Source organism: Cryptomeria japonica, chromosome 10, assembly GCF_030272615.1.
Source record: "Cryptomeria japonica chromosome 10, Sugi_1.0, whole genome shotgun sequence".
Lineage (NCBI taxonomy): Eukaryota > Viridiplantae > Streptophyta > Pinopsida > Cupressales > Cupressaceae > Cryptomeria > Cryptomeria japonica.
In genome coordinates this window covers 514,340,570-514,363,137 of record NC_081414.1, presented here as the reverse complement: position 1 = coordinate 514,363,137, position 22,568 = coordinate 514,340,570, and the positions used below count along the sequence as shown (strand labels likewise).

General features: G+C 39.1%; 1 protein-coding gene across 1 annotated transcript in view; it reads left to right on the top strand.

The window, feature by feature from the left end:
• LOC131054557 (uncharacterized) overlaps window positions 1–22,568 on the top strand; it is a 133,775-nt gene that overhangs the window by 46,417 nt on the left and 64,790 nt on the right. The window contains exon 3 of the mRNA XM_057989099.2: window positions 17,516–17,698. Within this exon, the coding sequence (XP_057845082.2) occupies window positions 17,516–17,698 (183 nt within the window). The remainder of the gene's footprint in view (window positions 1–17,515; window positions 17,699–22,568) is intronic.

The window sequence follows — 22,568 nt, the reverse complement described above, 5'->3', positions numbered from 1 at the left end:
CAAGAGTAGATTAACTTGTTTAATTAGGTATGTGAAATGCAATCATAAGAGCTTGGTTGTCTTTACATCCTACAATTGAAATGGAAAATGCTCTACATCCTTGAAACATAAAAGTGTAAGTATTTGTAACAACCCACCCTAATTTTTTTTTTTTTTTTATAATTTTTTTTTGCAATGTAGAAATGCATATGCAATGCCTCCACACATTTTGATTGCCTAGATCCCGGAGTGGGCAAGGTGAGAGCATACAATGCTTCAACCACACACTATCTATGATGTATGCAAGAAGATGAATGGCGGCAATCTGACTGAAATACATAGGTAACTGAGCTGGCCTAGTCAACACATCTTTGGCAGATTGCGTGAATGCAATGCAAGTCATTGGCAAAATGTCTAAGCTTTACTTAGACCAAAATGGTCAATCATGCCAGCTTGTTCAATGCCAAAATGGACTGTATGATAATGCTATAATAATTGGTGATAAACTAACCAATTCCACAATATAAAATGCATGCAAGAATAACCCTTTGGCAGTATTGCCATCCAAAGATTACAAAGTAGCTAGGAAATGCATTACAACGTGGCAAAGATAAGAAATTGCTGTAATCAATTGTGTTATCAGGTCTGATCATAAATAAACACTACTGCAACACAATGAAGTAGTTCATAAAAGTTAAAACCATATAGTAACAAGAGAATATAAGCTCACAATGGTTAATGGAACTCTGCAATGTTGAACAAAGATGAATATATGCTGATCAAAACACTGTTGTCACAAAAATCAGATTGATACATTGCTAATAACACACCAGGAACACCATGCACACAACTGTAGCCACTACCTGTATGCACACCAACACAACCAAACTGAAATACTACTTAAAACATTCTTATTTCTCCTTAGGATAGATGTAGATCAGACTAATAAGACATAATATATTGCTGTAGGTCTCAAACAAAAACTAATGCTGCTGGTATAGTAGTTGCAACCCACAAAAACCTCAAATATCCTCCTAGAACATGTTATCTTCAACAAAATTGCATCAATAACATTTAGCAATCAAAACTTCCTCAAATTACATCAAATATTTTCATTTTTACCAAACATATGGAGAGGACTCAGCTTGCAACACCTATGTGATCTCAGGGTGAAATCACCATATCTAGCTAGAAGGATTTTCATCCCTGAAATCGGTATTCCAAGAGGGGTTTCATCTTTAAGAAATATGAAGCCAAGGTCTTGATTAGAACAAATGAAAACGAAAATATCTCTGTAACCCTTCTTCTCAAGACCCAACCTCCTTTTATAACCTTTGCAGAGCTATTTTAGGAAAAGTGTTTTTTAACTTTTTATTATTTGTTTTTCCAAAAAAACACTTCTATTGCTTTTTTGAAAAAGCATTGTCCTTAAGTAAAATAATATAAAGTGTCCTTATGACCACTTTTCCTCACTTTGAGCCTAGATGCACTTTATCTACACCCTTAAAACACCTTTTTAAAGAACCAAATATAAGTTGTCATTTAATTTTACTTTTTGGATAACTTTAACCATTTAATAGTTCAATTATTTTCTACATAACCACCAAACCTATGAAAAACATTAAAAGCTCAAGATATGAATATTCACCACACAACCAATGTCTTAGGTGCATAAGATATCTATCTATATGAAAATTGGTGCTCTCACAAATGAAAGAATTCTCCAAGAAGTGTGAAGTGCTTCTAGAGCATGGAAAGTACCATAATACTCATCTTGGCTCTAAGAACTCTTTGCCATTGTCAAAATATCTTTCTAATAAAGTTACACTCTCCAAGAAAGTTGGGGGTTTCCAAGGATGTTGGAATGGACTAGAAAAGGGACATTACAATTTATATCTACACATGCTAATTACATTGTTTTGATAAATTATTATATAAGCCTCACCTTTCTACCACTCAAAACTACTTGTCTCACTTAGGGCAACCACTTCTCCTCTTGTCAACCTACAAATGTTTACTATGACATGATGTAATATTTCTAACATTCCCTCCTTATTACATTACTCTGAACAAACGTAGGAATAATTGTAACTAGACTGGGACACACAACTCAAATATCAAACAGTATCAAAGACACACCTAATTGAATATATCAGTGGGTGCCTGTTGTGCGTTGCACACGCCCCCTGTCGCCGACAGGGTCCCCCCCTTTCCAGTTTTGAGTTTTTTGATCGTCGTCCCGAGAATCGAAACAGAGTTTCTCGTGTCTCCCCGAGCGAGTTCGTGATCAGTCCGTAAGCTGATCGACGTTGGAGTAACGAACCAATGAGTCCTCTTGACTAATCTGGCTTTCGGGCGTAAATGCCGAAAGTTTGTTCCAAAATTTCAAAACATAACGCAATGCAAGCATTTTTTTCGGACTCCAGGTCCGAACTTGGCGAAAGTCAAGTTGAGCTGTTAAGTTCAAAACGTTGTGCGCTCCCCCCCTTTTGGATGTAAGCGTCCGAAGGTGAAAATTCAAAATTTGAAAGCATAAGGTGGCAACCGCATTCCGGACCCTAGGTCCGAAATTTCCAAAAAGTTAAAGTTTCAAAACATAACACTGCCCAGCAGCGTTTTCGGACCTTAGGTCCGAACTTTAGTGAAGGTTAAGTTTAAAACACAGTGCAATAGCATATTTCGGACCCCCGTGTCCGAATAACACAAGCTGTTAAGTTTAAAAACATATCGAATGCATACTTCGGACCCTAAGCTCCGAAAAGGGCGAAGTTAAAGTTTTAAAAACATACGAAATGCATACTTCGGACCCTAAGCTCCGAAAAGGGCGAAGTTAAAGTTTTAAAAACATACGAAATGCATACTTCGGACCCTAAGCTCCGAAAAGGGCGAAGTTAAAGTTTTAAAAACATACGAAATGCATACTTCGGACCCTAAGCTCCGAAAAGGGCGAAGTTAAAGTTTTAAAAACATATCGAATGCATACTTCGGACCCTAAGCTCCGAAAAGGGCGAAGTTAAAGTTTTAAAAACATACGAAATGCATACTTCGGACCCTAAGCTCCGAAAAGGGCGAAGTTAAAGTTTTAAAAACATATCGAATGCATACTTCGGACCCTAAGCTCCGAAAAGGGCGAAGGGTTGTGTTTTAAAAGCAACATCAACAACGTTTCGGACCCCCGCGTCCGAATGACCAAGGGCGAAAGGTAAGTTTTTAAAAAAAAAAAAACGCATATCAAACACACTTCGGACCCTAAGCTCCGAATGAAAAGGGACAAAGTTAAAGTTTTTTAAAACATATCAAAACGACGTTTCGGACCCCCGCGTCCGAATGACCAAGGGCGAAGTGTAGGTTTTAAAAACACATCGAAATGCATGCTTCGGACCCCAAGCTCCAAATGAAAAGGGCGAAGTAAGGTTTCAAAAGCAAACACATTACAAAACGCACTTCGAGCCCCTGCGTTCGAGCTTCAACAAGGTCGGGCAAGCAGCATTTTCGGACCCGAAGCATCCGAAATTCCAAGGTGAAAGTAAAAACGAAGTCCAAAAAGCAAACACGTTACAAAAAGCACTTCGAGCCCCTGCGTTCGAGCTTCAACAAGGTCGGGCAAGCAGCGTTTTCGGACCCGAAGCATCCGAAATTCCAAGGTGAAAGTAAAAACGAAGTCCAAAAAGGAAGCAAAACATTAAACGCAGAAGACACAGTGTGCAACGTGGAGGTCAGGACGAGCACACCCGCGAAGGTTAGATTCGAAAACCTCCAATTCAAAATTCGAAAGGAACTCTTAAATCCGAAAATAAGGAGGTAAGACACTGCATCATCCTCCCATCAACCATTTAAAATTCAGGTTGCTAGGCACAGAACCTTGTGAAATTGACAAATCCTCTTTCATCTTCCAAACTGCGAAAATTTAAACAGGAAGGATAACCGTTGGGATTCAAATTTTGCAGGATCATCCGCTCGCCCCGCCGCAAGGTCGAGCAATCACCCATCATTCGCTCCAATCAGGTAAGTACGCCTTATCGCGTACGGTCATTTAAAATGTGTGGATCAAATAGGCAAATACGCAAAATTTGAAATGCTTAGAGTCTGCATCTCCATCATTCGAGCATCCAAAATTTAGGACTCATTCCCGAAGTTTGGCCGAAAACTGCATCTCTTTTCAAAATTTTCATGTTTTGTCTTTGTTAAAATTAATCAAAAAATTCGAAAGTGAGAACGCTTAGTCATAAATCTTCAGGAATATGATGCTGTTGAAGTTAATCAGATTGTTAGCCCAGAATGATATTTAAACTAATCTCGGTCTGTTGAAACACTTCTGTTATTATCTAACCCGCATCGTCATTCTCGTATCACCTTGTAATCCGTGTCTGGCTGTGTAGGATAAATGCCTAAATCAGCGGCAGAATCATCAAGGACACCCGCTGCAGCAGAAACCTCACGAGCATCCAAATCAGACGTCCCACGGAAAGTTGAAAGAATGAAGTATCAGTATCAGAGAGGAGGGTTAAGAGAGTCAAAGATCCAGAGCATCTGGGACAACATTGGTGACACCGACCTTGGCCATATTGATATTCAGGATTTCAGGGATCGGGTCTTCTCACCCAATGCATATGGCAGGCCTAGGCAAATGCTAGAAAGTGGCGTCGCCCAAGCAGCAGGTTTTCCTCCAGCAATCCAGAACTATGAATTAGTAGTGGAAGCTGCTCGGCATTATGAGCCAAAGTCCAGATTAGTGCTTCTGGAAGATATCACTATTGCCGACTTCTCCCCTGAGGCTATCGGTGATGCATTTGATATCCCCTTTCCAAATAATCCCATAGCTACAACAATGGACGAGGCACAGGGGGCGTATGATATGAACCCAGCCCGATGCAGGGCATTAATTAACGAAGAATGGTTCAAAGAGAAAAGGCCTTCAAGCACCAGGATTGTGAAAAAGACCCCCAGAAGTGACTTTCGTAATGAACATGGCGATATGGTCACCTTACTTAGCCGAGTCATGGGACTTCCTAAGTCCAACTACTTTGAAGAATGGATGTTCTATTTTACAGAACAGGTCTTTGCCGGAAAGTCTAAGTTTGACTGGGCCCAGATCATAAGTGATAACATCCACGCTCAGCTGATTGAGCTTGAGACAAAGAAGTATTTCACCATGACCTCCTATTTGGTCTATATGTTCGCAAAGAACCAGCCACTGCCAGGATTAATAATGAAAGGTGAGATCGGGAATGGGCCTGGTCAGGTAAAAGTTTATGATTGCTACCCGCAGCTGCACTACCAGGATATAGCTCAAAGGGAAAAGAGCAGCCCGGCTTACGCGGTTGGACAATACGAACGCGTCAACGACGCCTTCACAATGCGCCTAGTCAGGCTAATGCAGGGAGGGTTACACATAAGGCTCTCAGAGCAAGCTACCATTTTAGTGCAGAGGTATGGGGCCTGGTTTATTCAGTTCCCAAGATTCTCCTACCTCCGAATTGCTGGCTTTGAAGGTGCCCCCCTTCGACTTCCGCGGTATCCAACCGATAAAGTAGTCCTCATGGAGGTGGCGAGACAATCACGCCCTGCCGGCATATTGTTACGAGAGAGCAAGCAAGCTGGATTCGCATTTCCAATGATCATAGGCAACCATGATGTCCAATTGAGAACTCCCACCCTAGCAGAAGAATCCCTTGCAGAGCTAGCCTCCTATGGCCTACAGGAACATTTTCCGAGAAAATGTTTTGATCATGACAATTTGGCAAAGAGAGCTTACGGTAGGCGTTACAGAGCAAAGGAGTCAATTGAAGATTACTGGAAAAATTGCTCCGATGACTACGAAGTCAGGCGACGGGAATATTCTAGATTGAGTGTGCAGCAAATGCGACTCTTTGAGTACCGTCGGGTCCCGGATCAGCTCACAGACTCGGGGAACTGTCTCCAAGTCCGGGAATTCGAAGCAGTAAGGCATCTCTTGCCAGGCGTTGATTGGTCTCAAGACCCAATCACGGATTTCGAAGCAGTCATGGCAGCCCCGGCAAGATACACAGATCAGTGGTTACAACACCAGATCGAGAGGCTAGTCCATGAAGGGGTCCAGTTTACTTACCATCTGATGGGCAATTTCGACTCTCAGTCTTCCGAAGATGAAAGGACATCAGCTGAAAAACCAGAGAAAAGGAAGAAAACTAAGGCTTGCAGAGGGACTCGGACGTCCAAAAGAACAAGAAGGGAGAAGATTCCCATAAGAAGGCCAGAAACCACTTCATCTTCAAAGGACCCCAGTTCATCTGACGACGCCATAGATTTGGATTGCATACCTGCTCCGCCTTCCCAGAGCGACATAGAGGCATTCCAAGCCAATGATCCTCCTGCTCCAGATATGCCGGACACCGAGCAAAAGGGCCCCAATCCGACTAAGCCGGGTGACCAGATAGAGGAAGGAGAAATCCCATCCACCCAGGGGATCGAAGTGCGTGAACCTACCCAGCAGAGCCGCCATGAATTACTACTCCTCCATGCAGCCAAGGACGACTCAACTGTCGAAGGGGAACAAAGAGCAGACGAGATCCATGAGCTCGAGGGAACCAAGGAGCCACCATCACAGGAAGATGTCAGACAATTATTCAGTGAGATAGGGGAGAACTCAGATGCAAACAAAGAGCTTCCTCCTTCTTCCACCCCTCCGATGGCGGGACAGCTGTTAATTTGTGATCAGCCAGTTGGAAGCATGGGAGCACAAGGTGCTAACTTAACCCTATCCTCAACCCAGACAGTGCCTCAAGAGTGGCTGATCGCCAGAGCTCAGCGCAGGGCCGCCACCAAGGCGCCCATCGACCTTGAAGACATCTTCTCACGAATGGATCAAACAAAAGCAAAAGGGAAGAAGAAACCGAGAACATACTCTAAGATAACCAAGGATGGGCAAAGGAACCGCACTCTTCATATTGCTACCCCGCCCGTAAACAAGCCAGCAGATCAAATAATCCTGGCAGATTATAGCATTACGACTGTCCCCATCGGACGAGCTACAAAAGAGCAAGAAAAGGAGGAATTTAAGGACTCAGTGCAGAACATACTCAGACAGCTCGAGGAAATCACGGCTGAAAAGGACATGTATCGGGCCCGTGCTGAACAAGCCGAGGGATACATCGATAAGCTCCTACGGCCACTACACAACCCCTCTGAATCCCATATCCCCCCAATGGCATTGGCGCAGAGGACCACAACTGAATTTGAAGGAATCCGAGATACCGCAAAGGCCGTTAAGGAATGGGTGCAAGACATCAAGAAAAAGGGAGAACAGATCCTCAAAGAAGTAAAGGAAATGGCTCTCCATCGAGAGCTCACTCTCGTCAAGCTGTTGGAAGTAAAGAGAGAATCCCTTCACATGCATGAAGTAGCGGCCTCTACCCTTCCCCTCCTAAGAGCTCTTTTCTGGACACATACACAAATTCCCACACTGCCTGACATCCTGAATCCCCATAGCATCAGTGTTCTCAAGGAATGGTACTGGACCGTCACCATGAAGAACGACGCCCAGGAAATTATTGACAAAGAAAATGACGCATGTGAGGCAATTCTGGGGAACATGCAAGAACTAGGCAAGACCATCCTCCGATCAATGGTTTCGGGGTGGATAAATGACCTGTCCGACAGTGTAATCCGGCCTGATTGGGAGGAAAGATTGGGAGCAGATAAGGTTTCTTATTCCATTGAAGACTTGAGTTTTGCTGGTCAGTTCCATTCAGACATATTGTGCTTCGAGCGTAATCGCTCCAGCTGGAAGGACGGTTTAAGGCACGTGAACCAGTATCTCGAAGGCATGCAATACAAAATTCGCCACCCTCCCATGCCGCCTTTTAATCCCCTCTTCCAATTATGCATCAAGTTTCAGGAATATGTCCGCGAGGAACGAGCAGCAGGTCGTGATTTATGGCGAGAGTACCTGCATGGCGAAGACCAGTTTCTGCAAAAGGAATGTGAAACCAGGATAGAGAAAGTAGTTTCTCAAAAATGCCTTTTTCCCTCCAAGTCTTAAAAAGTGCACTTTTGTTCCAAAAAGGTGACAGTTGACTTTTGGTCAACATATTGTAAAGTTTTTTGGTGCACCTCCCTTTTTTGGATTATTTCAAAAGTTGTAATTATCCTTTGGTAGTTATTGCTCCTTTTGGGGTAGTTGTAGATATTTATCCCCCTATTTATGAGTGTGGGTCCCTCTTTTTGTAAGGATGAATCTGGGCCACTTGTTTAGATTAGATCTTGGCCATTCATCCATTTTTGGAAACCTATTTAAGGGGACTGGTTTTCCCTCATTTAAGGAGGAAGTTCTTGAATTGTTGCGAAAGCTCTGAAGAAATTTTGCAGGAATTAATACAATGGATTGAAATTACCTTCAAATTTCCTTGTGAGTGCATGGTCTCCTTCTTCATTTAAATTAGAAAGCTTTTAAATTATGTTTGTTCATTTTACACAGCAGTTCTTACCAAGCATCTGATAGAATCTTCACAGTCCATACCATTAGAGGATAGCTGATTGCTTTTTTCCTTTCTGCATGGTTAATCTGGGCTATTTTATGATTCAGTTCGATTATCAAAAGTACACATATCATGAATGTAGAAGTTCTAATATTGTATTTGATAATATGAAAATCTGGTTTCTCCTTTGAAGATTGCACTGAGTTTATGCAAACATTGTGTCTGAATGACTGATGATGCTTAATTTGGTTTCCCGGAGGTGTCTGTCTGCTTGGGTAAATCTGTTGTCCTAGTTAACATTTACCATTCTCTTTCTCCCTACCCTTCCTTTCTTTCCTCCCAATTTTATCCCCTTTTTTTAGAAATCCGCAGTCTTGCTAAATCAGCTTCAAATTAATCAACATCACCTGAAAGAAAACCAAAAGAGGTCCCTGGGAATTCGTATATGAAATTACTAATCAAACGTAAGCCCCCTTGTGTTTCCAGCAAAAACACATCAAGCCACTGAGAGATCCCGCAGTCAAGACCTGACAAAAGAAACCTTGAGGTAGTCTCCTTTGATCAAACTTAGAAAACAGCATTAGAGACTTCCTTATCTCAAGAGAGAGTAGGATAATCAGTCGGCTATTCTATTCTGCGTTGGCCGTATGAAGTTTGCAGCAATGCGATTTCAGACACGTCAACAGTGCCCCTACTAGCCATAAATACTTGTGAATTGAGACACACTCACTATCTAGAAGTTCAACACTCCCCTTGTGAATTGACACATTCACTAATCACAAGGACAACACTCTTAAATGTGAAGTGGAACATACTCATTGTCCATAATGCAACAATCCATCTGTGGGTTGAGACATACTCATTGTCCACATGTACTACATTCCTAATGTGAATTGAGACCAAAGTTCCCAGACTCGGACTCGGCTCGGACTCGGCAAGGCTGACTCGACTCGTGACTCGGCTATGACTCGGCAACGACTCGGCAATGACTCGGCAAAATAAAAAAACCCTCGAAATCAAGAGATTTTTAACAATTTAAAACTTGTTTCATGCACCCATTATTGAATAAAGCCCAATTATAATGTGTGCTAGCTTGTTATGCCATGAAAGGCATGTTGGTAGAGTATCTACTTGTTTGGGGCTTCTGTTTAGTATTTTCTTTGGCCAAATTGAAATTTTGGGAGCACCAACATGAGACATCATGAACATCTTCACTTGGAAACTGTAAGGAGTGCTTGTGTATGCTAGCATTAAATAGTGTGCTTGTTGAACTTAGGTTTTACCTTGGGACTATAGTTGACCTTGGTCTGTCTTGGACCTCTTAGTTTTTAGGCTATATATATGTTGGATGGAAGGGAGAATTGTGAGGTCAAAAGGGTTTGAAAATATGCTCCTCAGAGACATGTCCCTTGCCAAAAATAACCTTGTGCCCCATGGGGGGGTTTTTGGGATGTGGGGACAAGTAGGAAATGTCCCCAACTCACCCCCTTTTTTCAAAATTTTAAGAAACATCCCTATTGTGAGGTACTCACACATTGCCCCATTGCAAATGAAGACCCCCACTTTTTCCTTTCTAGGGTTAGCTCTTTTAGTTTTGTTGTTGGTCGTTTTAGTGTATTAGCCTTTGCATTGAAGGGATTGAGTTTCTCAAAGGTCATCAAATCAGGTGGATCTCCTCAAGGTGGAGTGAAGGAGGTTAGGTCAGTTGAGTGATTAGGGGTTATTTAGATCATTCCTAGGGTTTTTGTGTACTATTTGGTCACGCTTCAAGTTGCTAAATCAAACCTTGGTTGAATGCGTAGTGTCCTCCTAGGTCTTGTCCCTTACATCAAGGTCAGAGTGAACTTGCCTTAAAAGTCTGGAATGTCATCCTGATCCTGAAATGGCCTGAAATTTGACTAAGTCTGGAAATTTGAAGGATCCTCCAAAAACTAGATTTTGCATTATAACTCATGGAGGTCCGAAACCACTCTCAAACATCCTGACAATATATATGGAATATAACTTAAAGTATAAGAAAGAGAAAAGACATAAGGAAATGTCACTTATACTTAAATGTTATATTCCATATATGAATCCTGGCGGAGAAACTGACTTGTCAAACAAGTGAAAACACTGACCTGTCGTGGCCGAGTCTTGGAGCCTGGACTCGGCGAGTTTTGCCATAACTCGCCTAACTCGCGAGTCAGGCGAGTTTTGGTCAAAACTCGCCGAGTCCGAGTCCCGAGTCAACAAAACTCGCCGAGCTTGGCTCGACTCGCCAACTCGGCGAACTCGCCTGACTCGCGGCGAGTTTGGGAACTCTGATTGAGACACATTCATTAATCACAAGTACAACACATTGCCTGTGAATTGAGACATACTCACTAACTGCAATGCAAAACATTGCCTATGGATTGAGATATACTAGTCTCAGTTACAACACTTTACTTGTGGATCAAGACATACCATCCATGGTTATAACAATTTTGATTTGACCTATGGATTGGGACATACTATAACTCCCTTGATCCAAAAGGGGAAATAATATGGAGATCTGGTCTTTCTCAAGCAGCATTCACAACATTTCAGTGAGACACCAACTTGAGATGAGAATGTGCCTCCATCCTCCTAGCGAGTCCTCCAACCTCCTCTTCAATGTCCTTGGATCTTATCCATCAAATGTAGCATATGAAACTTTGAGAGCATAAGCATAAGAAGATGCAACCATTTTCAAAGGGAGAAGCATGCTGGTTTCAACTGAAAACGCACCCATAATGATGATTTTATTCTTACAAAATGTGATAATATATCTTCAAAAATGAAAAATAACATCACAAATGGAACCCATACAATGGCTGGTTATATGCCTATCTTTTCTTGAACAAAAAAATACAACAGTCCTATTTCATAGAGTATGCATTCGTAGATAATATGATGTGAATAAAGGGAACCTTAGTGAGATTTGAACTTGAGCTTTCATCTTGCACCAGATGCCTTAAGGATTCTTCTTGCTATGTGTGCTATGTACTTCTCTTTGATTTTAATTGTCAAAGTCTTTTTATATACCTTTTGCAATGTCTAAAAATTGTATTAGAGTCCTAGACTTGAATCATGCACCTTCACATCAAAATGTTTCTTTAAATGCTGTACTAATTTTATCCCAACCATCTGTTCTACATCACAATCTTTGTTTTATGTGCCAGCAATCTGTATAATTTCAATGTAATGTCATTAACAACTCTCTTAAAGCAAGTTTTCGATGAAGACAACCAAAAATAAGTCAAACCTTGCAAATTTTTCCAGCACCTTTGCTAATAAAGGCCTGTAGGAATTGCAATGATTTGCTTTTCTTTTCACTAGCCTTGTTAAATTGCTAATGTGCCATGCTAGCTTTCAAAAACAACTTAAAATAATATGAAAGTATTGAAGACACCACTATTTTTAATCTCTTCTTGACATGACTCAAAAATTAAATAAACTATGTGTTGACGTGTTTTTTATGACAGCGTCGAACACAAAATAAAATTGCCTAACGGTCACTTCACTCTCTCTTGATCAAAGTACGATTGCATGCTAAGATTGCAAGAAGTTCAAACAATTGACTCCAAGGTTCCTTCAATGCGTGGACGTGTCTCAGTTGGCTGATGTGATTGCTGGTAATCCAAGGGGCCTTACATTTGCATCATTCTTTCACTTCTTTGTTGGAACTCCATCATCGGATATGGCAATTCTGCGATGCTTCTGCTTCGAACGGACTAAAATGAACTGAAAGTAAAAGGGAAAGGGTTAGAAGGATCTAAATCTACTCCTAAGGGCAATGATAACAATGAATAGTGCTCTGGTGGACAAATTTCAAATAAACCAAGCTCTGCTTCGCCAAGTTCAACTACAACTCCGCAAGAACCGGTGCAATCTTCTGAGAATATTGAAGGATTTTCAAATCGAGAAAGTGCATTCGAATACCCAAAACGGCGCAATCCAAACGACTGTCCACAACCGAACTTAGCACAAGTTTAGTGGCTCAGGCTAACTTTACACTGCAACTTACAATCAACAAGATACAAAAAGTATAAACCATGGAAATTCATCAGACACCATTACATTCTCCATTGAAATCAAAGCACTTTACTACTTCTAATCTAAGTGAGGAAGGTGAAACTATGCAAGCTTTGAAAAAATAATTTAAGTGGACACCATCAGAGAACAATGTTTCACTGTTATTATCTCAAAACTTATCGCAACAATTTCATACAAGGCTCCCTCCTTTACAAATGAGGGGGGTCACCCCTTTATATAGGCTTCAAGCCTTGGCTACATGCAAAACCTAATTAGGGTTTTCCCTAAAAGATTCTCCACTCAAGATGCAACAAGGTGGGAATCTCCAATTAATAACCCATCATGCCCATATTCAATTAATTCAAAGTACCCAAAATAGCATCCATTGCGCATTAAATGCACCACCTCCTTCAAATTCGCCCAACATGCGTTGAATATTCATCCATGCAAAAATCACCCCATTATGTCATAAATGCTCCATCATTTCCACATGCGGCAGCTACATACAAAAGGAATCTACCATAAATTCAACATGCAATGATCGAGACGCCATTTGGTCAAATATTCCGGCAATGAATGTGCCAATCTACTGCCACGTGTTCAATAGATCCTCGCCATGCAAGTGGACCCCACCGTCGTATATCCGCTCCTGCATATCTGGAATTGTTAGAGAGGGAAAATTCGATTCAGGAAGAATTTTCTTGAAGTCTCCTCGACTTTCCTTGCCTTAGAAATTTTATCTTCAATTCATCCTTGGATGTGATTTCTTGTTGTGGAGGAATTTTCCATTGGAAAGAAATTTGTTCCTTACCCTGAGGAAGGAAATTCTTCATACCTTAGCCAATTTTCATGATTTCCAAGAACTATGTCTTGAAGGAAGAAATTTCAAACACTTAGTCAAATTTTTCACCTTTCCTAGAATTTCTTCTTCTTGGGTGCAATTCTTCCCCGATGAAGGAATTCATCTCTTTGTGCACTATCCATGAGAAGATCTTTATAGCACACTCCTGTGTTCCTGGGTGGCATTTTACACTTGGTGGGGAATTCTTTCAATTCCATGGATTCCTTGCATCCCTCTATCTGGCGCTCCTTCTCTCACTTGGGCACTAAAATGCCTTGGTCAAGGACTCTTGCAATTTGCCTGTTTCTCCATGCACTCTTCATTCTAGCGCCCTCCACAAGGCTGGGGCGGAAATTCCTCCTGAGGAAGGAATTCATTGTTTTGTGAATTGTCCATGTCTTCTTTTCAACATCCCTATTTTTTAGGGATCCTCCTAGATTTAGGAGCCAGGTTCATTGGATGGAGAATTCCGCCACGATTCCGAATCTATAACAATCTCCTCATTCCGGCGAGATTCGGAATCTAAAAATAGCAAATTCAAAAATTTGCCCGAGGGGAATTTTATTTTCTATTCCTCCTTGACCCCTTGGATTCCATGCCTTAGGCAAAAATTTCAACTTATTAACTTGGGCATCGAATTCACTGAGCCTTGGAATTTTTTCATTTTCCAAGCCTTCCATGGAATGTCCAGTTTGGCGCCTTAGTACACATTTGGGCAGATTTTTCATCTGGCCAAGGATTCATGGAATTTTCCTTCTATCCATGGGAATCCCATTTTGGCGCCCTTCCTCATGTCCTGGCGCAAATCACACTTAGACAAGGATTTATGGATTTTTCCGTTTGTCCTTGCCTGACCCATTTTGGCGCCAAACTGCATACTTGGTTGGAATTTTGCTTATGCCATGGATTCATGGAATTTTCCATCTGTCCTTGCCTGGCCCATTTTGGCGCCCAACTGCATACTTGGGCGGAATTTTGCTTATGCCATGGATTCATGGAATTTTCCATTTGTCCTTGCTTGCCTCAGTTTGACGCCCAATCATTTCCTTGGGCCGAATTTTTCATGCATGGAGGATTTTGATGCTTTTCACAAGTTCCAGGCTCTTTTTGCTTTCTTATACTTTAAGTTATATTTCGTATATATTGTCAGGATGTTTGAGAGTGGTTTCAGGTCCATAGGAATCATAATGTAAATTTTGGATTTTGGAAGATCTTTCAAGTTTTCAGACTTAGTCAAATTTCAGGCCATTTTCGGATCAGGATGACATTGGTGGATTGATGTTAATTTCTGGACTTGGATGATTTTGCATGCTCTCCTCTTCTGGAATAGGAGTTCCAAACTTAACCATTTTTTGATCCAACTTGTCTTCCTTCTGACTCTTCCGGATTTAGAAATGGTCTTCAGGAACGTTTAGTCTTCAGCGTCTTCGGAGATATTCAGCTTTCAGTGTTTTCTTGTGAAGATCCTACCAAAAATAGATTTTCCCAAATAGTAAGTGTTTCAAAATGTCAAGGTTTGGGCAAAATAGGTCAGAAAAGAACTTACTAAAAATAGTAAGTTTGATTTTTGGCAAAATGACGACATTCCGGGACTCAAAAAAATCCCTAAAAAATAGGGACTTTCTAAAAATAGAGAGTTGCTTTGTTTTGGCTCAAATTTTACTGGGAGGGTCCTTGAGGGGTCCTGATTCCAGTCGTATGTTCAGTTTTGGCAAAACCCTAACAAAAACCCCTAAAATCTAGGACAGAAGGCAAAAACCCTAAAATTCACAAAACGAGTCCTAGACTTAGCCGAATTTGCTCAAACGAAAGGCAGACTTGACCAATATGACCCTCAAACACTTGCATAGCAGAGAGACTGACAAGACTGCTGCGAAAAAGACCCAAAAAACAAAGCCAAAAGACCGAAAGGGCCTAAAAAGAAGGGGGTCTCCATTTGCAATGGGGCGATGTGTGAAAACGTCACAACCCTATGCTTGCTTTCCAAATTTCATAGCTCACTAGCAGTAAAATTCAAATTATTTCCATAGCAGGTTGAAAACCATAAAATTGAAGACGCTTGATACTGAAAAAAAACCTGCTTTATTTTTCTTCTTATCATGCTTGTGCAGAACTTGATTTGGATGGAGCTCAAATCATGCATGATCAAATCCTGTAAAGCCAGCCAAGGAATGTGAATGCGACCTCTACAAAATGATGGTATTTGAATACTTGCAAGTTGCCCTCCTCTTTGAAGTCAGTACCCTCCTTTGATCTTCTCCACAACTCTGAAACCAAATTGAAATGGTAAATGATCTTCATCATTGAACATTGAGTATATTTTTATATCATCAGATGCCAATTACGTTACTTTGATATTGGGCTTATAAAAGCCTCTCTTTTCTACCACCCAACAACTACCTCTCTAACTTACCACAATGATCACTCTACCCGACAGTATTAATTATGTACTGAGTTGCAAACATTTATTATTAACATAACTATGATTGCTATGACTTGGCAAGTAATATTTCCAACACCTATAATATAGGTAATATGCCAATCTGCATGTAACCCAAAAGTTGTCTATCATGTATTTATGCCTCATTATGGAGATTTTTTTTGTTCAATAATTAGTTGCATGCATTCAATATAGGTGTTATGTTAAAAGTATAAATCCATGTAAGCGTTTACATTTGTTTGTGCTTCATCTACTATTTTGTGTAAGTGAATTTCTTTTGTGCAGTGACAACAGTCAAACTTTCTTATTTCCTTTTGCTGTTTGTAAACAGGCATTTATGGTTGACCACCATTGGGTTGCTTCATACCTTTCTTACACCTATGGTTGCCCTTCAAATAAAAAATGGGTTTTCTTTGAATACTTTGGTCACTTCGGCTTTCTACATGACTTAAAGCAATGGGCAATCCTTTGGTCTCATGATATCCCCACAAATTATTCATAACATTGACATGAGGATGGAGTACTCTTCACAAAATCATATTGTCTGCTAAATTATATCAAATGCAGTATTAAGAGTTTCAAAGAACTAATGCCTATGAGCTAATCACAAATCTAGATATTCAATATGACGGAACAAATTACAAATATATAGGCCTCTTGCATACGTGAATAAGAAAATGACACAGAAAAGTGGTTAAAGTTTGCCTCTTAATCATTCCCAATCAGGAGATGAGTTGACTCAGTCTAACTAAGAGATGACCTTGGCTAATAGAGGTGGCGCCTAACTACTATCAATTAAGGATTGATGAGGCAGTGATGGCACTTGTGTACCTCAAGTCAAGATGTACACATCATTATTAGCTAATTAGATGAAAAAAATTTCTAATATCCTAAGTAAACTTATTTAATATGTGCAATACCACATTTAGGATAGGGACATATTCAAGGTGAAGAAAATATTACACCAACAAAATTCTTATCTGCATGCAACCCTAAATTTGTTCATCAATCATTTATGCCTTATTATTGCAGATAGTTGTAACTAGTTAATATGATTCTTGGCTCACATTCCACAAATAATTTTTTAATTTTAGAAACTAAAATCCAGATCAACATTTATATTTGGTTGTGCCTTTTTATATACATTCATTTTTAACTTTTAAGTGAAATCCTTATCATGAGAAGGTATCGGTCAAACTTTACATTTTTTCTTTTGGTGATTGTGAGGTCTTTGTGTCTGTGGCTATAATTGGTGCTCTGTCATTGCTTCATACATTAGCTACACCTATGCTTGCCAATTTAATACAAATGGGATTTATCCAAATTACTTTTTTCATTCTGGCTTTTCTACATGGCTGAGAACAATGAGCAAAATTATGCCACGACAATGTTGAAAATAAATTTGTGTTAGGAAGAGGAAAAATATATTCTGCACAAACCATATTCAAGTTTTGTGATAAATCATGTCAAATGCAGTCATAAGAGTTTGATTGTCTTTACATCCTATAATATACATTTAATACTAATTTGCATGTGACCCTAAAGTTGCTGATCAAGCATCTGTACCTAATTATTGCAGAGTTCTGTTAATATGAATAGCTGCATACATTTTGGAAATGTGTAAATATGTAAAAAATTTAGATTCATTTTAGAATATAAAGTTGTCTGTGCTTCTTTTCCACTATTACTTTTGGGTGAAGTTCTCTATGTGAGGAGGCATTAGTCTTTTTTTTCTTATTCTGTTTTGTTTACTGTGAGCAGGTCTTTGTGGTTGGCCATGATTGGGGCTCTATTGTTGCTTCACACCTTTGCCTTTTTCGACCAGACAGAGTGATAGCACTTGTAAATTTGAGTGTTCCGTATCGACCGCGTGACCCTACAAAAAGTCCAGTTGAGAAAATGAGGTCTCTTCTTGGGGAAGGCTACTATATATGCAGATTCCAGGTATCTTTAATTTTATCCAAGAAATTCTATGTTAAAATTTGTTTCTCAGTGTGCGATTTTTCCTCATTAATTTCATGCATCCAAAATTATGTTGCCATGCACTCTCACTAAGGCATGCATAGATAATCAAGAAGGAAACAAATGGAGAGATGTCTCACTAGGAGAAAGTATGTTTAAGGTATGTATTAGAAAAGTAGCCATATTGAACTAAAGGGAGAGAATGTTATGAAAAAAATTAACTTTTAGTGTATGGAGGCAATATAAACCATGACATATGTAAATTTGTAATGTCCCCTTATGTTAACACTTAGGAAATAGGGACAATTATCTTGCAAAATCAATTGCAAGAGACGTCTTTCCAGTCAAGACTCTAAAAGTACGTAAATTGATAATAATTAATGCCACTTAATAATGATTATCCAATTGATACTACTTATATTTGAACATTATGTGATATATTACTTGTAATCTTAGTCAATATATGATATTCAAGAACGATACAATGAATGTCTTTAATATTCAGGTCTGCAATACTATAGGGAAATCCTTGCTTTCTCTAATATGGATTATGCAATGATGATTTCTTACTAAGTTCTGATCTGCTCCTTTACTATTCCCAATTTGCCAATGTAGATTATGTTCAAGCGACTTCTTAAATGCTCATAGCTATTCCTAATATGGCATTGTTAATATGATTAAGTCTTCCCTTTCTACTGCTTAAGCTGTTCCAGATAAGGCGATGTTAGTATGCTATTCGTATTTGCATCCATAAAGCTGATAGGCTGTTGGTTCTGTACCTTCCATATCCCCATCCACTTAGAATGAGATTGAATTGGCTCTTATGCCTCCCAATCGACAGTGTGGCAGCCTTTGGAGTCGATGAGTCACAACTATTCTAGATTGAACTTCTTCCTAACAAATTGTTTGTTATTGATTAATCCTCACTTCTAATCGCTGCCTTCGTAATCCTTATCATTACCAAATCGGTTTATACATGATTGATATCTTAATCGCTGCCCATCATGTTGTTATTAGTCATTGGTTGGCATCAATCGATATGCATTGTAATCCATATTCAATTTGCATCTCTAGTGCATGTAATGTCCCTACTAAATATATATGCACAAATATGTAAATATGAGATTCAATATAAGATCCTTATCTAATGGAATATTTTAATGAAAAGATTCAGATACTGAGTTATCTATCATTATGTGAGCACTGGCATAGATTCAAAAAATTGAAATTTATAAACAAATTTTGGTTCCAAAATCCATTGTGCTGGTGCTGCTAAGGATGAAATTCCAATGTATCTAGTCATAAGCTTTTGTCAAATCTAATTTGGGCAATGATGCATCTCAATTGTTCAATCCATTGATTAATTTCCCGTACCAAAATTAGCCTGAATTACAAATAGGAAAAATAAATCAGAAATAGGAAGATATCCTACCACAAAGGCATTGTCTATTAGTTCATATAAGACATCTATTCTCAAAGATCATTCATGCGCAGCAGATTTTTAATTTATACAAATACATCTTAAATGGATTATAAGCATAATTCATTTTGTTACATGATTTGGGGAAAACAAGGTATGACCAGGTTTGCCCAACCGTCCCACTGAGCCCAAAGGCAGTCATCATGCCCTTTTGGCCTTGGCAGCAGATTAACTACTCTCCAAGGTAGCCTACTCATTGTGGCGTGGGTCTTATCCCCTTGATTATACTTTATTTCATAATTAATTAGTTTTTATTCTGCCAGGGAGCCAGTGGATGGTAGAAGTGGCTTTACTCTGTCAGACCCAAGCCCAGTAGCAGTCACATGCCCTCCTGGCCTACTGATCTAATATGATTCAGTAGGTAGCCTACTTGGGTGGACAATATCCCTTCTACAAATCCCTTTTCCTCCCTGACAGATATTCATTCTAAATGTAAATCTAATAAATTAAATGCAGATTATACATTCCATTTACTGTTAATCAATACAGAACTATTCAAAGTGTTTTAGTTCAGATTTTTATATTTACTCTGTTAGTCTTTTACCAGTTTATACCTTACAACTTTCTTGTGGGTCATTTGTTATTATTATATCAATGACAGAATATTGATCTAGTAGGAAACTTGCTGTATTGAATTGTGGTAAATTTCATTGTTAATTCACATACATGTTGTATTTAAGAAATACTGTATATTATATCGCCGACTATTAACAGATTTATTATCTGAATGATAAACGATTTATATGTACATCACACCGAGGCTATAATATTCTCAGTGCATACTTAAATGATAATTATCATATACCTTCTGAGGCGTTAGGAAAAACTTACCTGAAGCGAATTCTTCGTTTATAAGTTTCCAACGTGCTGCAGACAAAGTTGCATGGACACGGATACGGTATCCGATACGGATACGGCTATTTTTTAAGACCCCCAATGTGGATACGGCTGGACACGTCATTCATAAAAAACACATACACATATATTTAACACAATTTTCTAAGTTATTAGAGGAGATTTCATTACTTCAAAAGCAATATAGACACATAATTGCTACATAAATAATGATAAGTAGATTTAACATTTTACAATATGCAAAAATAGAAGAGTTGCATTGGAAGACAACCCAAAAAATGGGTCACTGAAATAGAAAAACATCCGTTTTTTTTTTAAATGCGTTAATGAAGTTTTTAAAAATTAAATTTAGGAAGATTTACGTCAATTTTGTTTAAAAAGCAAATCACATTAGTATTTAGCATGGTTGGAAATCAAGTATTTTTGGGCATGTGTGGGTACAATATTCAACGTGTATCTGGGCTGTATCGGATACGTATCCGTTTCAGAAACGGGAACGAATACGGGGAAACACGTTCCCGGGGAGGGACAAAGGAGTTTCCGGCAACTCTGGCTGCAGACAATGACTTTCTTTTTTCCGTAATCTTCTCCTGGCTGACTTGTTTCCTCCTTTCCGCATGGAATACCCAGGCTCCCGATAAATACTCCCCACTAGTCGTGTTATTGGGTCACAACCCTCAAGAGGAGACATGGCTGACTTCAGTCACGACCTTCCACCATTCATCTACGCTAAGTTGGTTGCGACTCTATAGAAAGCCTTCCAACCTAGTGCGATTCTTAAAGGAATTACACACTAATATATTTTAGAATTATTCATTAATGTTTGTAATAGATTTAATAATTATTTACTAATATTTGTCACTAAATTAATAATTAATAATTGTTAACATTAATCAGAATCATATTAACTTCTGTTATCATTAAATCAGTTCAACAATAAATTAAATTAATGTTTATTGGTGGAGATTGAAGAGAAAAATTGATACAACTAATATCTGCAGTCTGATCAAAGATTGTATTACGTGAATATATTTGTATTTTGTACATTTAACATTGGGACATGACAGTGCACTCATTCTTCATTCCAATCATTATCTTATGACTAATCAATAGTCTCGGCTCTATCAATCTGTAACATATTCGATAAACACCTTCCTTATCAGTCCTTCATATGCCGTGATACTTAGTTATAACTTATAAGCAATCAAACATTTATTTGCTGAGGTGTACATGGTTTTGAGGATATGTATGCCGCGTCAGAGCTTTCTTCCGATAAGTATTCATTTGCTCAGACTCCTCTTAGTCACCACTATTTGCAATTATTCAAATCGCTACAGTTAGCGCCTCTATGCCACCGTTTGTGGTTAGTCATCCGATAGTCTTTGCTGCTTCATGTTTTATGATGATTCTATTGAAGGTATCCTTTGTTGTGAGAGTCTCCCTGCACTGATGCTACTAACCGATGCTTCTCGTAGATTGATTGTCCTTCCCTTGTCAACGTGTTAAATCACCTCCTTGACTTACTATCAAACAGGAAGAATTATGACAAAAGCAGATTACTTTTCCATATACTTTATGGCCACAATTAGTGTCTACCCATAATTTATAATACATCTAACTTCTTCATGTAAGATCCTCAGATTTATTATTTCAATTTTCTCTCTTTTAAAGACTTCACAAAACTGAGGAATACTAGCGATGTAATGTCCAATTTTGGGAACATTACAGTCTCTCCCCCTCTTGGAAATGCTTGCCCACAAGCATTCTTAAAAATTTGTCATGAGGGTTCTTGACTTTGAAACCTTGTACTTAGATGAGTGAAGACTTGTAAGGATAACTTGTAATTACACTATGAACCACACATGCGAATATACATATATACATGTCCCATTGTAAGGATTAAGCAACTACATCATACACAATACAAGCATGTTTGAGTTTGGGAGGAAGAGACAGGATGGGATTGCTTGCAAACGTTTCTACACTAAGCCCAAGGGAGGTTGCGTCTAAGCCCCTTGCTCAACTTGGAGGCTCCTACTCACTGTCCCATCAAGGCCGCATCTCCCTAAAAGAAGTTGCCTTCTTGTGAAGTTGGGGGGAGAATGTAACCAGGTTACTTGACTCTTCAATTGTAAGGACTCACTTCAAGGTCACTTACGAGCCCTTCGCAACCTCTTTGCTGCATCTCAAGCCCACATGTAATGTCCCCACTTTGAAATAGAATTTAATAATAAATAATAATAATAAAATTTAAATATAAAAAATTAAATTAGGATATAAAAGAATATAATTAAATAAAATTAATTAAAATTTAATTAATTTAATGAATTGTCGAAAGACATGGAAGTAAAAGTTGTGATTCCCTCAACAATGAGATATAAAAGGGAGAAGAGAACCTCATTTGAGAGAGGGATAATTTGGGAATCAGAAGTGCAGATCTGATTTAAATAAGAAGTGCAGATCTGATTGTGAAAGGTTGTTTCCCTTTCAAAGGGCAGAAATAATGAAGAGTTGCAC